Source organism: Cryptomeria japonica, chromosome 3 (assembly GCF_030272615.1).
Source record: "Cryptomeria japonica chromosome 3, Sugi_1.0, whole genome shotgun sequence".
Classification (NCBI taxonomy): domain Eukaryota; kingdom Viridiplantae; phylum Streptophyta; class Pinopsida; order Cupressales; family Cupressaceae; genus Cryptomeria; species Cryptomeria japonica.
In genome coordinates this window covers 230,612,782-230,625,666 of record NC_081407.1, presented here as the reverse complement: position 1 = coordinate 230,625,666, position 12,885 = coordinate 230,612,782, and the positions used below count along the sequence as shown (strand labels likewise).

Below are 12,885 nucleotides of genomic sequence, written 5' to 3'. Positions count from 1 at the left end.
ATTTTGTGGGGTCTTTAACGATGGTGCCTCTCAATTCTCAGTTGTCTGTCACAATGCCTTTCTTCGACCATACACGCTAACTGCCCTTTAATTAACATCCTTTACGACTGCAGTAAAATTCAATGAAGGTAAAGAAAAGTAAACTCGAAAATATGAGTTGTACAGAAAGTTAGCTTGCCTTTTTGGTGATGGTGCTTGTCAATTCTCGGTCCTCTCTCACGCAAAATTAAATATTCGTAATTATAATTCACACTTAAAAGTAATCTAATCAGTATAAATACAATAAACTGCCTATAGTTTAAACTCGACGAAAGCATGTTAAAAGTTAGATAACCAGGAAAGTGTGTTAGAGAGAATAATGCAGCGTGCTCCTCACGCATACTCCTGCTTTAGAACTTTCAAACTTTCTGTAGTTTTATCCAATCCAGGCCAGACTCCTCTCTCAGTTATTTTTCCATCCATTTTTAGCACTTGATTTCATGGCGTCTACATCCTTCTCTCACAAACGTTCTTTCAGTGAATTTGAAAGGGAAACGCTCATTGTACCAAAAAAATTATATGATGCGTTCCTCAATCACCGAGGCCCTGACACAAAAGATACTGTGGCTTTTGCACTTTACGATCCACTGGAGGAAATGGGATTTTGGACATTTCTTGATGATCAAGAATTACAATTGGGAGATTCAATTGAGCCTGCCATACAAAATGCCATATACTCTTCCTCTGTGCAAATCGCCATCTTCTCCCCAAGATATGCGGAGTCCCCTTGGTGTCTAAATGAGCTGGTTCACATGCTGAAAACCAGGGCTCTGTTTATTCCTGTATTTTGTGATGTCAAGCCTTCCGAGCTTCGCTATCCTCACAAGGGAATTTATGCAGCTGCATTCGCTAAGCATGAAGAAAATGGGAGATTCAGTAAGAAGAAGCTTCAACAGTGGAAAGAAGCTCTCCGCTCTTCTTCACTGGTCTCTGGCTACGAATTCAGCACATCTAACGAGTAAGGCTTAGTTTATTTCGTTTCGATTGTTTTCTTTGAATCCATTATGATTCAGTCATTTAATTTTTTTTCTAAATACCGCCTCCATATTGATTTTGAACGCTTTTGTCAGTAATGTCGAGGAGCTGCGTACAAAGATTGCCTTCGCTGTGCAACAAAGGGTTGGAAAGAAGGGCTTCCCAAGTTATGCGGAAGTTGCAAAACATCAGATTGTTCTTAATGCAGACGCAGAAGCGTCAACGAGTAGGTCAGCAGAGGTGTACAAGAAATCTAGCCTTCTGCCCAGAGATTCGCATCCAGTGGGGATAGATTCCAAAGTTGAAGACATGCTCAGGTTGCTACAAGATCCACAGGTTCCAGTTATAGCAGTCCTTGGTATGGGTGGCTCGGGAAAGACGTTTCTTCTCCAAAATGTCTACAAAGCCTTAAAATCCAGGTTTGACAATTCTATTTGGCTCTCTATTTCCAAATCATATGCAGTCAAGAATTTGCAACATGATATAGCCTTCCGCATAGGTTTAAAAAAGGAAATTCTGGATGTTGAAATATCTGAAGAGACAGCGGCTGAATTAATTCATGACCGTCTCCAAGGGAAAAAATCCCTTATTGTGCTGGATGATCTGTGGACGTTGTCAACAGAAGATAATCTCTTAGATAAACTTGGTCTTCCAGTTGATAAAGATTGTAAAGTGGTGGTGACCACAAGAAATAAGGAGGTTGCTCGAAATTCAAAAGCTCATATTTATGAGATGGAAAATTTGTCGGATGAAGACAGTTGGAAGCTGTTCTGCGTCTACGCATTTCTGGGTCATGGAGAAAACAGAGTGCCATCGCACTTGGAAGAGGTGGGTCGTAAGATTGTAAAGCAATGTGGAAATTTGCCTCTGGCTATCAAAACGACAGCAGCATCTCTAGCCAGCGCCACAGATCTTAGAAAATGGGAGTCCAAGCGCCGTCAGCTTGAAAGGGCAGTTATTCCCATTGGGGACCATGATCCTGTCATGGATATATTAAAATTGAGTTACGATTCCTTGCCACCACATCTTAAACCCTGTTTTGCTTATCTTTCTTTCTTCCCTGAGGATGAGGAGATAGACCCTGAATATCTGGTATATCTATGGATAGCAGAGGGATTCGTCCCAACAGGAGCAGGAGCAGGAGACGAGCAGTGGGATACTGCATGGGATTGGTTAGATCAACTTGCCCAGCTGTGTCTGCTTCAACTATGCGAAGATCGAAAAGGTGCTGCTGATGATTCTTATGAATGGTTAAACAAATATTGCAAAGTTCATGATCTGTTGCATGATTTGGCCATACAGATATCGAGAGAAAATCAGTGTGTTTTTTCTCTTGAAGAAGCCTCTACACATACAAGTGGTGCCTCTGGCTGGTGTCGGATTTTACTAGCCAAGAAAGATATAAATGATAATGCCCTCTCACACAGGCGTCCTGCTTATCTCCGCACGCTCTCAATGTCTCAGAATTGGGAGATTGAAACCATTCCAGAATATTTGTTTACCGCAATGAGAGGACTGCGTGTTCTGGATTTGAGCTACACACGGATCTTAACATTGCCTGCGTCTGTTGGAAAGATGGTACTTCTGAAGGTCCTGAATTTAAGGGGTACAGAGATAAGGGAGGTACCGGAGTGTGTGAGATATCTGAAAAGTCTCTTGTTTCTAGCGATGCCCAGTTATTTTTTTGATATACCAGTATGGATAAGTGAACTTAAAAATCTTCAGCATTTAGAATGCAGGGATGTTTCTCCCATGCCGAAGGGAATATCAGATATGGTTTCTTTGAGAACACTCCGAGTAGGATGCTTGAAGCTCTCCATAGAAGAGGACGAATTCATGAGGTTGGAGGATTTGGCCAAGATGACTCAGCTTCAGGAATTACATTTACTACTAAAGCATGAGATGGAGTTGGAGAGGATGGAAGAAGGGATTCTTGCGCAGCTCATCAAGATGCGTCGTCTAAATATCGGAAATATGATGAGCGGAACTAAGTATGCGAGTGCGCAGTTTTCAGAAAAAATGAGAGCAATGAGAGATCTGGAAAGTCTTGAATTATACAGCTTCGTAGTGCCAGGTTGGATATGTGATTTGGCAAATCTGAGGGAATTGGAATTAAATTATTGTCCCTGTATTTATTATCCGGAGTTGCAAAGAATGCCCAATCTAGTGAGGTTGGTGTTGCGTGGGGATGATTGTTGCAGAGAATTGCCAAAGGCGTTTGGAAAGTCGGGAGGTTTCCTACATCTCCGCTTCTTCACAATTCAACTGTTTGAAAAATTAGAAGAGTTCCCAAAATTGGAGGAGGGGGCAATGGCATGTCTTGAGGAGTTCCGTCTGCAATATTGTCAGAATGTGAAGAAAGTGGGAGAGGGATTGGAGCGGTTGAAAAGATTGAAGGTGTTCGATTACACTGATTCAGGGACAGATGAAGTAAGAGAGGCATTAAAGAAAGGCGGAGAATATTGGAATAAAATCGAAGCCAATAATTCCAGCGTAACTATTACAGCATCTGAATTTGAATCTGAATATGAGTATGACTCTGAATCTGCAAATGAATCTGAAAATGAATTTGAATCTGAATCTGTGCCAGAATCAGAATCAGAATCAGACTCAGAATCAGAATCAAAATCGGAATAAGAATAGATTTTGTTTTTAAATTTATTTTTATTATTGTAATAATTCAAGAACATTGCAGACCAACAGCAACAGTAACCATGGAAAGGTATAAATTTAACTAAGGCCATACACTATTTGTAAGTATAACAAGTATTTGCTTTCTGTTTGATGAAATGTTGATGGAAAAAAAGATACACAATCAAATTCAGAAGCAAATACTTGTTAAATTTATACTTGTTTAATCTAAAATTGATTTGCACTTTAGTGAAAGTGGATGCTATTGTCTGATTAAAAATTTTCTTTCTATTTTAATTTTATTTATAATTGTAGTGAGACTTTTAATTTGATAGATCGATTGAAAAGATGGAAGAAAATTTATCAATTTATGGAACTATTTTTTCTTCTTCTTCAGATTTGAAGTCTTTATTAAACTTTAAAATGGTATTTTAATTTTATATGGAATGTAAAATTATTTGAAAATGTCACATCATTTGTAGTTTTGTAAGAGAAAATATTTTTTCCTATATTTTACTTAGTTAATTTAATGTTCGTGTATTTTGAGTATTGACATAGTATGATGGTTAATTTGTGGTGGTGTTGTTCTTTCCATCAAGGTTTAAACCCTACTAGAATGTTTTACTTGTTTTTTTATATTGGGGATGTGGTCCACCTGTGACCTCACCAATTCATAGTTCTAGGTCAAAAGTATTTACCCTTTTAAAAAAATTTAATATTGTATAGGTATAGCTTAATTTAGATTAAATATTGATAGTTTTTATGGACAATGTAAATTAATATTATTTTAAGAAATTAGATGTAAATAGTAAGGGTATTTATCTTAATAATTCTTGATGAATAACTTTGATGACTACTTTAGAATCGTTATATCTTTTTTTTTTGGAATACTTACTCTCTATTTGTATATCACCTCAATTTTTGTGTATGACAATCATATATGTCTTAGGTTGATTCCACAACTTTGGATCACTTGTTTTTATAGACTTATCCTTTGTTATGCATAACTAATCATATTGTCATTGTTCTTATGTTCTTTGATTTATCAAATTAATATTTGTTTTCTTTATAATATTATGAATATATTTATCTTTACATTGTTATAAAAATTTCTAAGGGGTAATTCTTTATGAGAATCCACAATTTTTTTAATTTTTTAATAACTAGTCAATTTTGTATTTTGATAGAGTTCATAAATGCATCAACTACATATTCATTGGAAGTTGTCCTTGAAGAGGCCAGCAATATTATAATGTGAGCTCAAATTCTTATTTACACTGTCATTCCTTTGAGGGATATCAATTAGGTAAATTAAATGATTAATTTGGGTTAAATGTATGTTATCTTAGAAATTAATTCCCCCTAAAATTTTCACCTTTGAAGAGGAGGCTTGAAATTGTTTTACATACAAGCAATAGTAACTTTTTCACTAATTTAGCCAAAGTCTAAATTAATTAATTGTTCAACTTTAGTAGGAATAATAAATATTAAGTTTCCTTATTTGTATAAAATAGGCATAGATCATAAGTTATGGTCCATTGTGAAACAAGCTTACGAGATGAAGAGCGTTTTCTTATTATCTAATCTTGAGATTTTACAAATATATATGGATGATTTGGGGGTTTTCACTACAGGAGAGGGTTTAACCCTATGGGCTTTAGCATATTCCATAATAATCATTATTAAACCCTCGTGCAGAGCAAGGTTGTCACTATTCTTGGCATGATTTTATAAACTATGCTCCAGTGATGAAAGAAAATAAAAGGGCAATGATATTCTTATCTCATGCCTAAAGTGGTTCAAAGATCATAAAGTGATAATAAAATACACTAGCAAAGCAACCATCCAGGGTTATGTAGCTCATAATAACTTCAGCCATGTCCGCCCAAAGTGACAACAAGTCTTCCCTATTATAGCCTACATTCACCATTTTTTGCACTCTGCCCCTTTCACTTTGCTTGTCGAATAAGATCGAGAGGGCTTCCTCCATTTCTTTTCTCTCCCTGTAGAATTTCTTGCCAACCATCTGCAAACTTGTGATCTCAGTAATGAAGGCCTCATCAATTATGAATTCATCCCCAAAAGATGTAAGGATGTCTTTGTTCCAACCATTAACAAAATCATTTGTCATTTTTGGGTCTTGACCATGAAGTTTCTTGAGATAGGGCACAAGACCACCATCTATAACCTTCATCCATAATTCCCTCTTCTTTTCCCATTTATCATAGTAAGTAGGTTCCATCCTATTTTTACCCCCCCCCCTCCGCATGAAAATGATCCTTTGCAAATTTGGATATGGCCACCAAACTTGAACTAGGAGGTAAAAAACCAGACGGTAAAGAAAACTCTAGAAACCCTAGTATTCAATTCTGACTGTAAATGCCACAAAAGTCCTTAAATTCTTGGCAGGTTGTCATCATTAAAATGTGATAATTGGGAAAGATTATCAGCATCCTTTCTTGTCAATTCACATAAGCAAATGGGGAAATTTTCCTTTGTCATCCACCACCTTGTATTTGCATATGCCTCGCTTAGGTTCACCACGTAGTCAGCCGACATACTACCTTCCCGATACACATGGGAGATTTTAAATTCATCGAATTTAGTCATCATGATATGACATTCTTAAATTAAATGATTGATAGTCCAGCTGGGATCCATCTGTCTACTCAGACATCTAATGATGTTTAGCGAATCAGTCTCAAGCTAGACTTTTTTAAAACTCTCTCAGATAGCCATTTGTAACCCAATGTAGGCAGCATTTGTCTTAGCAAAATGGTTTGTCTGGGTACCCAATGAGAGTGCCACTACTGAGACAAGCCTACCATTATGATCACATGCAACTCCCCCACAACCAGTCGGCCCAGGGTTACCTTTAGTCACCCCATCAACATTTGTTTTGATCCACCCCCTTGAAGGAGCAACCCAAACAACATTAACTCTTGTTTGTTTTATCTTAATAGTAGGCTTGGATATATCCCAGCTGATCTGCCATCTGTTAATAATTTCCCAATCTTGGTCCAAGGTAGGAATAGTAGGGTCAAGCCTGTGAGACAGACAACAAGAAGCAAAATTCTCCTTAATAGCATTTTGGATACTATGAGCAACATAAAAAATAGAACTCTCTTTGTCCCTAAAGATACGATTGTTTCTTTCTTTCCAAATGCCCCAAGCCACATGGGGTAGCATGAAGCTCCATAAAACTTTAAGTGAGGGGTTATCTGAGGGAGATCTCCAATGGGATCGACAATCCAAAAGACTCAGGGGGAAACACCACATGACTCCCAAAGGTCAAAAAATGGGCCCAAATATTTATTGAAAAGGAACAATGGAGTAGCAAATGTGTAACATCTTTAGCATTCTCCTTACATAAGAAGCATCTATTAGGAATAGACATACATCTCTTGCATAAGTTATCAATGGAAAGAATCTTATTCTACATGAAAAGCCAAAAGAAGATATTAATTTTAGGCACCAACATTTTGTTTCAGATACAAGACCATAAAGGTGTGGGAGTGAAGGATCTCATCAAAAGATTAAAGGGTTGGGAGATAGAAAAAACTCTAGAGGTAGATCCATTCCACACCAAAGTATCATCAACAAAAAAAGAAGGAATATGAATTTTAGCTAGCTACATCTGGATTAGTTTCAATAGGGGATTCATACTGATTAGGTTAATCCACTCTCCCTCTCTGATGTAATCGACAACCCAACTACCAAACCGCTCCACACACATGTCTTTAAACTGAGAAGCCCAATGATATTCAGGTAGAGGGCCATCACCAGCCCACCAATCATCCCAGAAATAATTTTTCCTCCCATTACAAAGGATCCATCTCATTCCCTTAAGAATGTTCTAACCTCCTTTTTATTATAATAGAATTATGATTTTATTCATGCTAGAAATTGGATGAATAGAATAGTATGACTAACTATTGTATACTGTGAAAATGGAATGAGAAATTATAGTAAAACCATAAAAGATCCAACCACATAAAACCCTAGTTCTATAATAAAAGATCCACCATACATCAATTAATAACCTAAAACATGCAAAACATCAAAATAGAAAGATTATACCATTCACATGCTTGGTAGGGTTTGATCTCCATTGTCTCCTATCTCCATTGATCTTATTTATTATGGTTGCTCTTAGGTTTTATGTGTGCATAAGAGCTCAACAAAGAAAGGATTGTGGTTGTGTATATGCTTGATTGCTTGATCACATGAAGATTATTGGATTAGTTAGATTAGTTAGGATTGATAAGGATTAAGGAATCCCCTTATATAGAGAACACCTTAGAAAATGGAGGGATAAGATTAAGAGGTGAAAGGATAATTGGTCGGGTAGGATTAAAGAGGAGGTGGAGAAAATAATAAAAATGATGAGAGGGTAGTTAGGATAAATGAAAAGATAAATGACAACTGTCATGGAGGGAAAAAGCTAATGAATTAATTAAATAAATAAAGATATATTTAATTAATAGAGTAAGTGGGATCAATTAAATAAATAAAATATTTATTTAATTTAGGGAAAGGACAATTTAAATAAATAAAAATATTTATTTAAAATAGGGAAGGCTAGAGGATAAATGAATTAAATAAATAAATATATATCTATTTAATTAATAGAAGGCTTAGGATAACATAATTAAATAAATAAATACATTTATTTAATTAAGACATGACAATTTTAAGTGCTTACAACTATATTTAGAACACAAATGAAATCCTATTTTTATTTATGTACTTTATTCATTTTAGTTATCAAAATTTAGTACATTAAGGTGTAAAACTTTATACATATAATACAAATAAAGGCTTGTACTTTAAATGTTTTACTTTCAGGATCTTGATAAATTCCTCTTGTATATATACATCAAGTATGCAATTCCCAATCATTTTTAAGTGAACACCTCCAAAGTGACTACCTTCTTCATCATGTACAACAAAGAATGCCTTGACTTCATCTGTCAACATTCATTTACAAAATTATGAATAAAGCCACTTTTCAACTAGACATAATAGTCCCTAGCTTATGTAGCCCTTGAATAGGAAAATAAAATGAGATTCATCTTAAAATGCAAAAAGAAAAAATAAATCAAACGAGACCATCACTATATACTCTCTATAGTTCAAATTAATTTAAGTAGCACTTGTACTTTGATTAACCCAAGACTAGGCAAACAATCGTAATTTTTTTCTACCTCTATTATATCTTTTAAGTAGTGATTTTCAAAGTAGGAATCTCATCTTAAAACTTGGGAAATCATTGACATGTTCACATTGTCATGTGGGACGACACTCTCAAATTCGACAAGAACTACCCTTTAAATTTGTTGGCCTCATTAAGTCTCGTTGCTTGAAAATTTTACTAAAATATCTCATTAGATTATAGTGCAACTTTCTAATATTTAGCTTAATCACTCTCATGTCTTAAAGCTAAGCTACCCATAGATATCCAAGATATTTTAAATAACCATTTAGTGGTCTTTCTAGAGCCAACCACCAACCACCTTATATGTGATCATATAATATGTAAACCAAAAATTGACTTTTTGTAGCTTATAAAAAGTAAACCATTAAGAATTTAAAGATTATGTGTACTATTGACTTTCTATATTTGTGTGTATATTTATAATAAAATGTATTTTTATCTTATCTAATAAATATTTATTAAAAGCCTATATTATTATTATTTTTGTAGTATTTTCAATGAGTGATATTTATCCCATATTTTTTTAATAAATATTATAAATTTATTTAATTTCCTAAACATAGAACATGATGATTAATATCTACTAAATACATATTTGTTGTTGCATAATTTATTTATTATTAATGTTTAATTTAAATTAAGGATATTGATAGTAACCTTATTTCATAATCCATAATTTTTTTTTTTATATATCTAATTTTATCTTTGTTGTAATGACATCAATATGAAATGCAAACACATTTCTAATTTTTTTTGGTTCTTTGGAAAATGTTTCTATGTAAATTGAATAAAGACCTTTATGTTTGGTTAAAATATTGGTTCACTAGAAAATAGAAATATATAATAATTAATAAATATAATAAAAATGGCTACTTTTGAAAAGTTTACTCAAAGAACTATAATTTTGAAAAATATCATGTTTTGAATGGTCCACTCTTTATTTCAAACATAAATTTATTTAAAAATTCTGTATATCCATGAAAATGATCACTAAATGAAGCTACCTTTGATTCCAAGCCATTGCTTGCATTCAAAGGTCTGCTTAAAAAAGGAATTTTAAAGAGGATACACTTAAAATAGAAAAAGACCTTCAATTAAAGGTCATTAAGATGTCACCTTTAATGCTTCAATTCCTTCATTAAAGGGTATATGTCAGTTTGAATGTGTTTAATATTTATTTGTAGCATGGATTCATATTTTTATCCCATCCCATGACTGGTGCAAACTAATATAGGATCATTTTTACCACCAATTTGCATTAAAAATCATGCCATCTAGCTATTGCCTAGATTCATACCTCCAAATATATATCCTTATATGTACCCATTTTTGTTAAATTAATGAGGTCAAGAATTTAATCTATGAATTTTTATGCAAAGGGGTTATTAGGCCAAGCATTAGTCCTTACTCCTTAGTGTTATCAATGCATAATAAAGATGGGTACTAGTTACTTTACACTAATTTTCAATGGAAAAAAATATATCATAAAATAGAAATTTCTCATTTTACTTATCAGCAAGCTCTTAGACGAACTCCATGGTGCCTACTTCTTCATGTTTGTTTTACCATTAGGTTAATATTTTAAAAATCTACATCAAAGAAGAGGACATTATAAGAACAACCTTCCACATTGATGATGATAGTCATTATGAGCCTCTTATTTAATTTGAGTTGACCTCGCCAATACTCCATCTACCTATCAAAATGTGAAAATAAGATGTTATGCCAACTACTACATTATTTCACCTTAATATACTTTGATAATATTCTTTTTTATTGTTAGACATCAGTAAAGATTGTATTACAGTAGGATTGAACCCTTCAAATTCTTCTCTATAGCAACCTATATTTTCTTAGTGCTCTAAATTCTCTTTTGGATAGACATAGATTGAATATCTAGAGGACATTATTTCTAAACATGGAGTTAAGGTGGATACATAAATATTTATACCATGAAAAATTGGCATAAACAAAAAATATTGAGTTGAGCATTCATGGATTCTTCTATGCCTCAAAATATATTACAACCACTTTGTAAACGAATATGAAATTTTTTCCTCCCCTCTCAACCATGTTAAGATTGCATCTAGTAGTTTGTCCTTATGAAAGTATCATTTGATCTAGTTAATAAGGATATGTGCACCAACTGCACGACCACCCGTAGAGGATTAGTCTCACCTCAGTTCGCCCCTTCCTGGCCCCAACTTGGTAGTCTGTAAGTCCAAGGTAAGGCGGGTTGGGCGCTAGGCTGGGTCGTGGGGATACCTCTGTAGATAAAAAAAGAAGGATATGTGCACCACATCTATTCATGCTTATACCAAATTTCTCCAAAATAAGCATCATTTAAAGTGGATGCTTCATTTTCTAGGGTGGCTTTTGTTCTCATGTATGAAGTGCAAGCCCTTACCTTTATATGTAAAGATCTAAATAGGAAAAATAATACTCATTTCCCCTATAAGAATTAGGCTATAGCAATTCTTCATACAGTCAACAAAAAACATTCATACCTTATAGAAAACCACTTCCACCTTAAAAATGGTAATTGTAGTTGTTAATTGCATTTTGGACCTACTAATATGTTCTGAAGAGAAACAAAAGTGGGTCACGAAGTTGTTGGGTTATGAATATGAGATAAATTATAAAAAATACAAGAGAAATACTATGGTAGAATTATTTTTATGTTAATATTTTGCATCGTAGGAGTATATAAACCACAAATTTAACTAATGAAATGTGTGAACAATATTTTCAATAATTTAGGTTTTAATTTTTTATGGCCCTTAAAAACATTGTTGGGGGATAAATTTATATATATGTTCAATAAAGTTAAATAACTAAGAAGAAATTCTAAACTTGATCATGTATATTAAATGATTCAATATTTTAAACAACAATAAAAACTATTACCCCATAGAGTATGAGTTGAAGAATGACTTCTAAAAAATACGTGTTATGAATTCCCTAGATCAAAAAAATCTATTAATAAATCTATCTATCAGTTTTCACCCACCACAACTTTATAACATCAATTAGACCTTAATAATCAATATTATATGACTGAAAATGTATTTACTTATTTAAAAAAATGTATTTATAAAACTATTATTATTTAAATTTATAACATCAATTAGACCTTAATAAACAATATTATTTAACTTTACTATTTAATTAAAATGGGTGTTGGCCCTTCTACCTATTTACTTATCAAAAAAATAAAAAAAAATGCATTTGTAAAATTCTTAAACTCATTAATAAAAGTTTAATTGCAATATGAATTATTTGAATCATGATAGTATTACAAAACTATTATCATTTCACTAAAGTTGAAAAATTGATCATATAATACTCAATCCTAACCAAAACACAAATATTATCCCATATTCAATATAACTTATTATGAAATTTATAATGTTGTAGGATCTCATAAAGATCTCATTATCTTTCCTGATATAAAATAAGTGTCAAATACCATTTAATACTCCATCCTAACCTAAACAAAAATCTTATCCCATATTCAATACAATTTATTATGAAATTTATAATGTTCTATGATCTCATAGAGATCCCATTATCTTTCCTTATATAAAATTTATATAAAATAAATGCCAAATACCATATAATCCATCCTAACCATAACACAAATCTTATCCCTTGCTCAATACAACTTATTATTAAATTTTTTATTTTCTATGATCTCATAGATATCCCATTATCTTTCTTCATATAAAATAAATGCCAAATGTCATATAATACTCCATCCTAACAAAAACATAAATCTTATCCCCTATTCAATACAACTTATTATGAAATTTATAATGTTGTATGATCTCATATAGATTCCATTATCTTTCTTTATATAAAATAAATGTCAAATACCATATAATATTCCATCTTAGCGAAAAACACAAATCTTGTTTCCTATTCAATACAACTTATTATGAGAATTGTAATGTTCTATGATCTCATATAGATTCTATTATGTTTCTTTATATAAATTAAATGTCAAATATCATACAATACTC

At 32.9% G+C, this 12,885-nt stretch overlaps 1 protein-coding gene across 1 annotated transcript; it reads left to right on the top strand.

The window, feature by feature from the left end:
- Positions 1–319: 319 nt before the first annotated feature.
- Positions 320–3,819, top strand: LOC131045911 (probable disease resistance protein At1g61300). Its single transcript, XM_057979568.2, has 2 exons — positions 320–997; positions 1,110–3,819. The coding sequence occupies exons 1-2, from the start codon at positions 480–482 to the stop codon at positions 3,649–3,651; spliced, it is 3,060 nt and encodes a 1,019-aa protein (XP_057835551.2). The 5' UTR covers positions 320–479; the 3' UTR covers positions 3,652–3,819.
- The last annotated feature ends 9,066 nt before the right edge of the window (positions 3,820–12,885 follow it).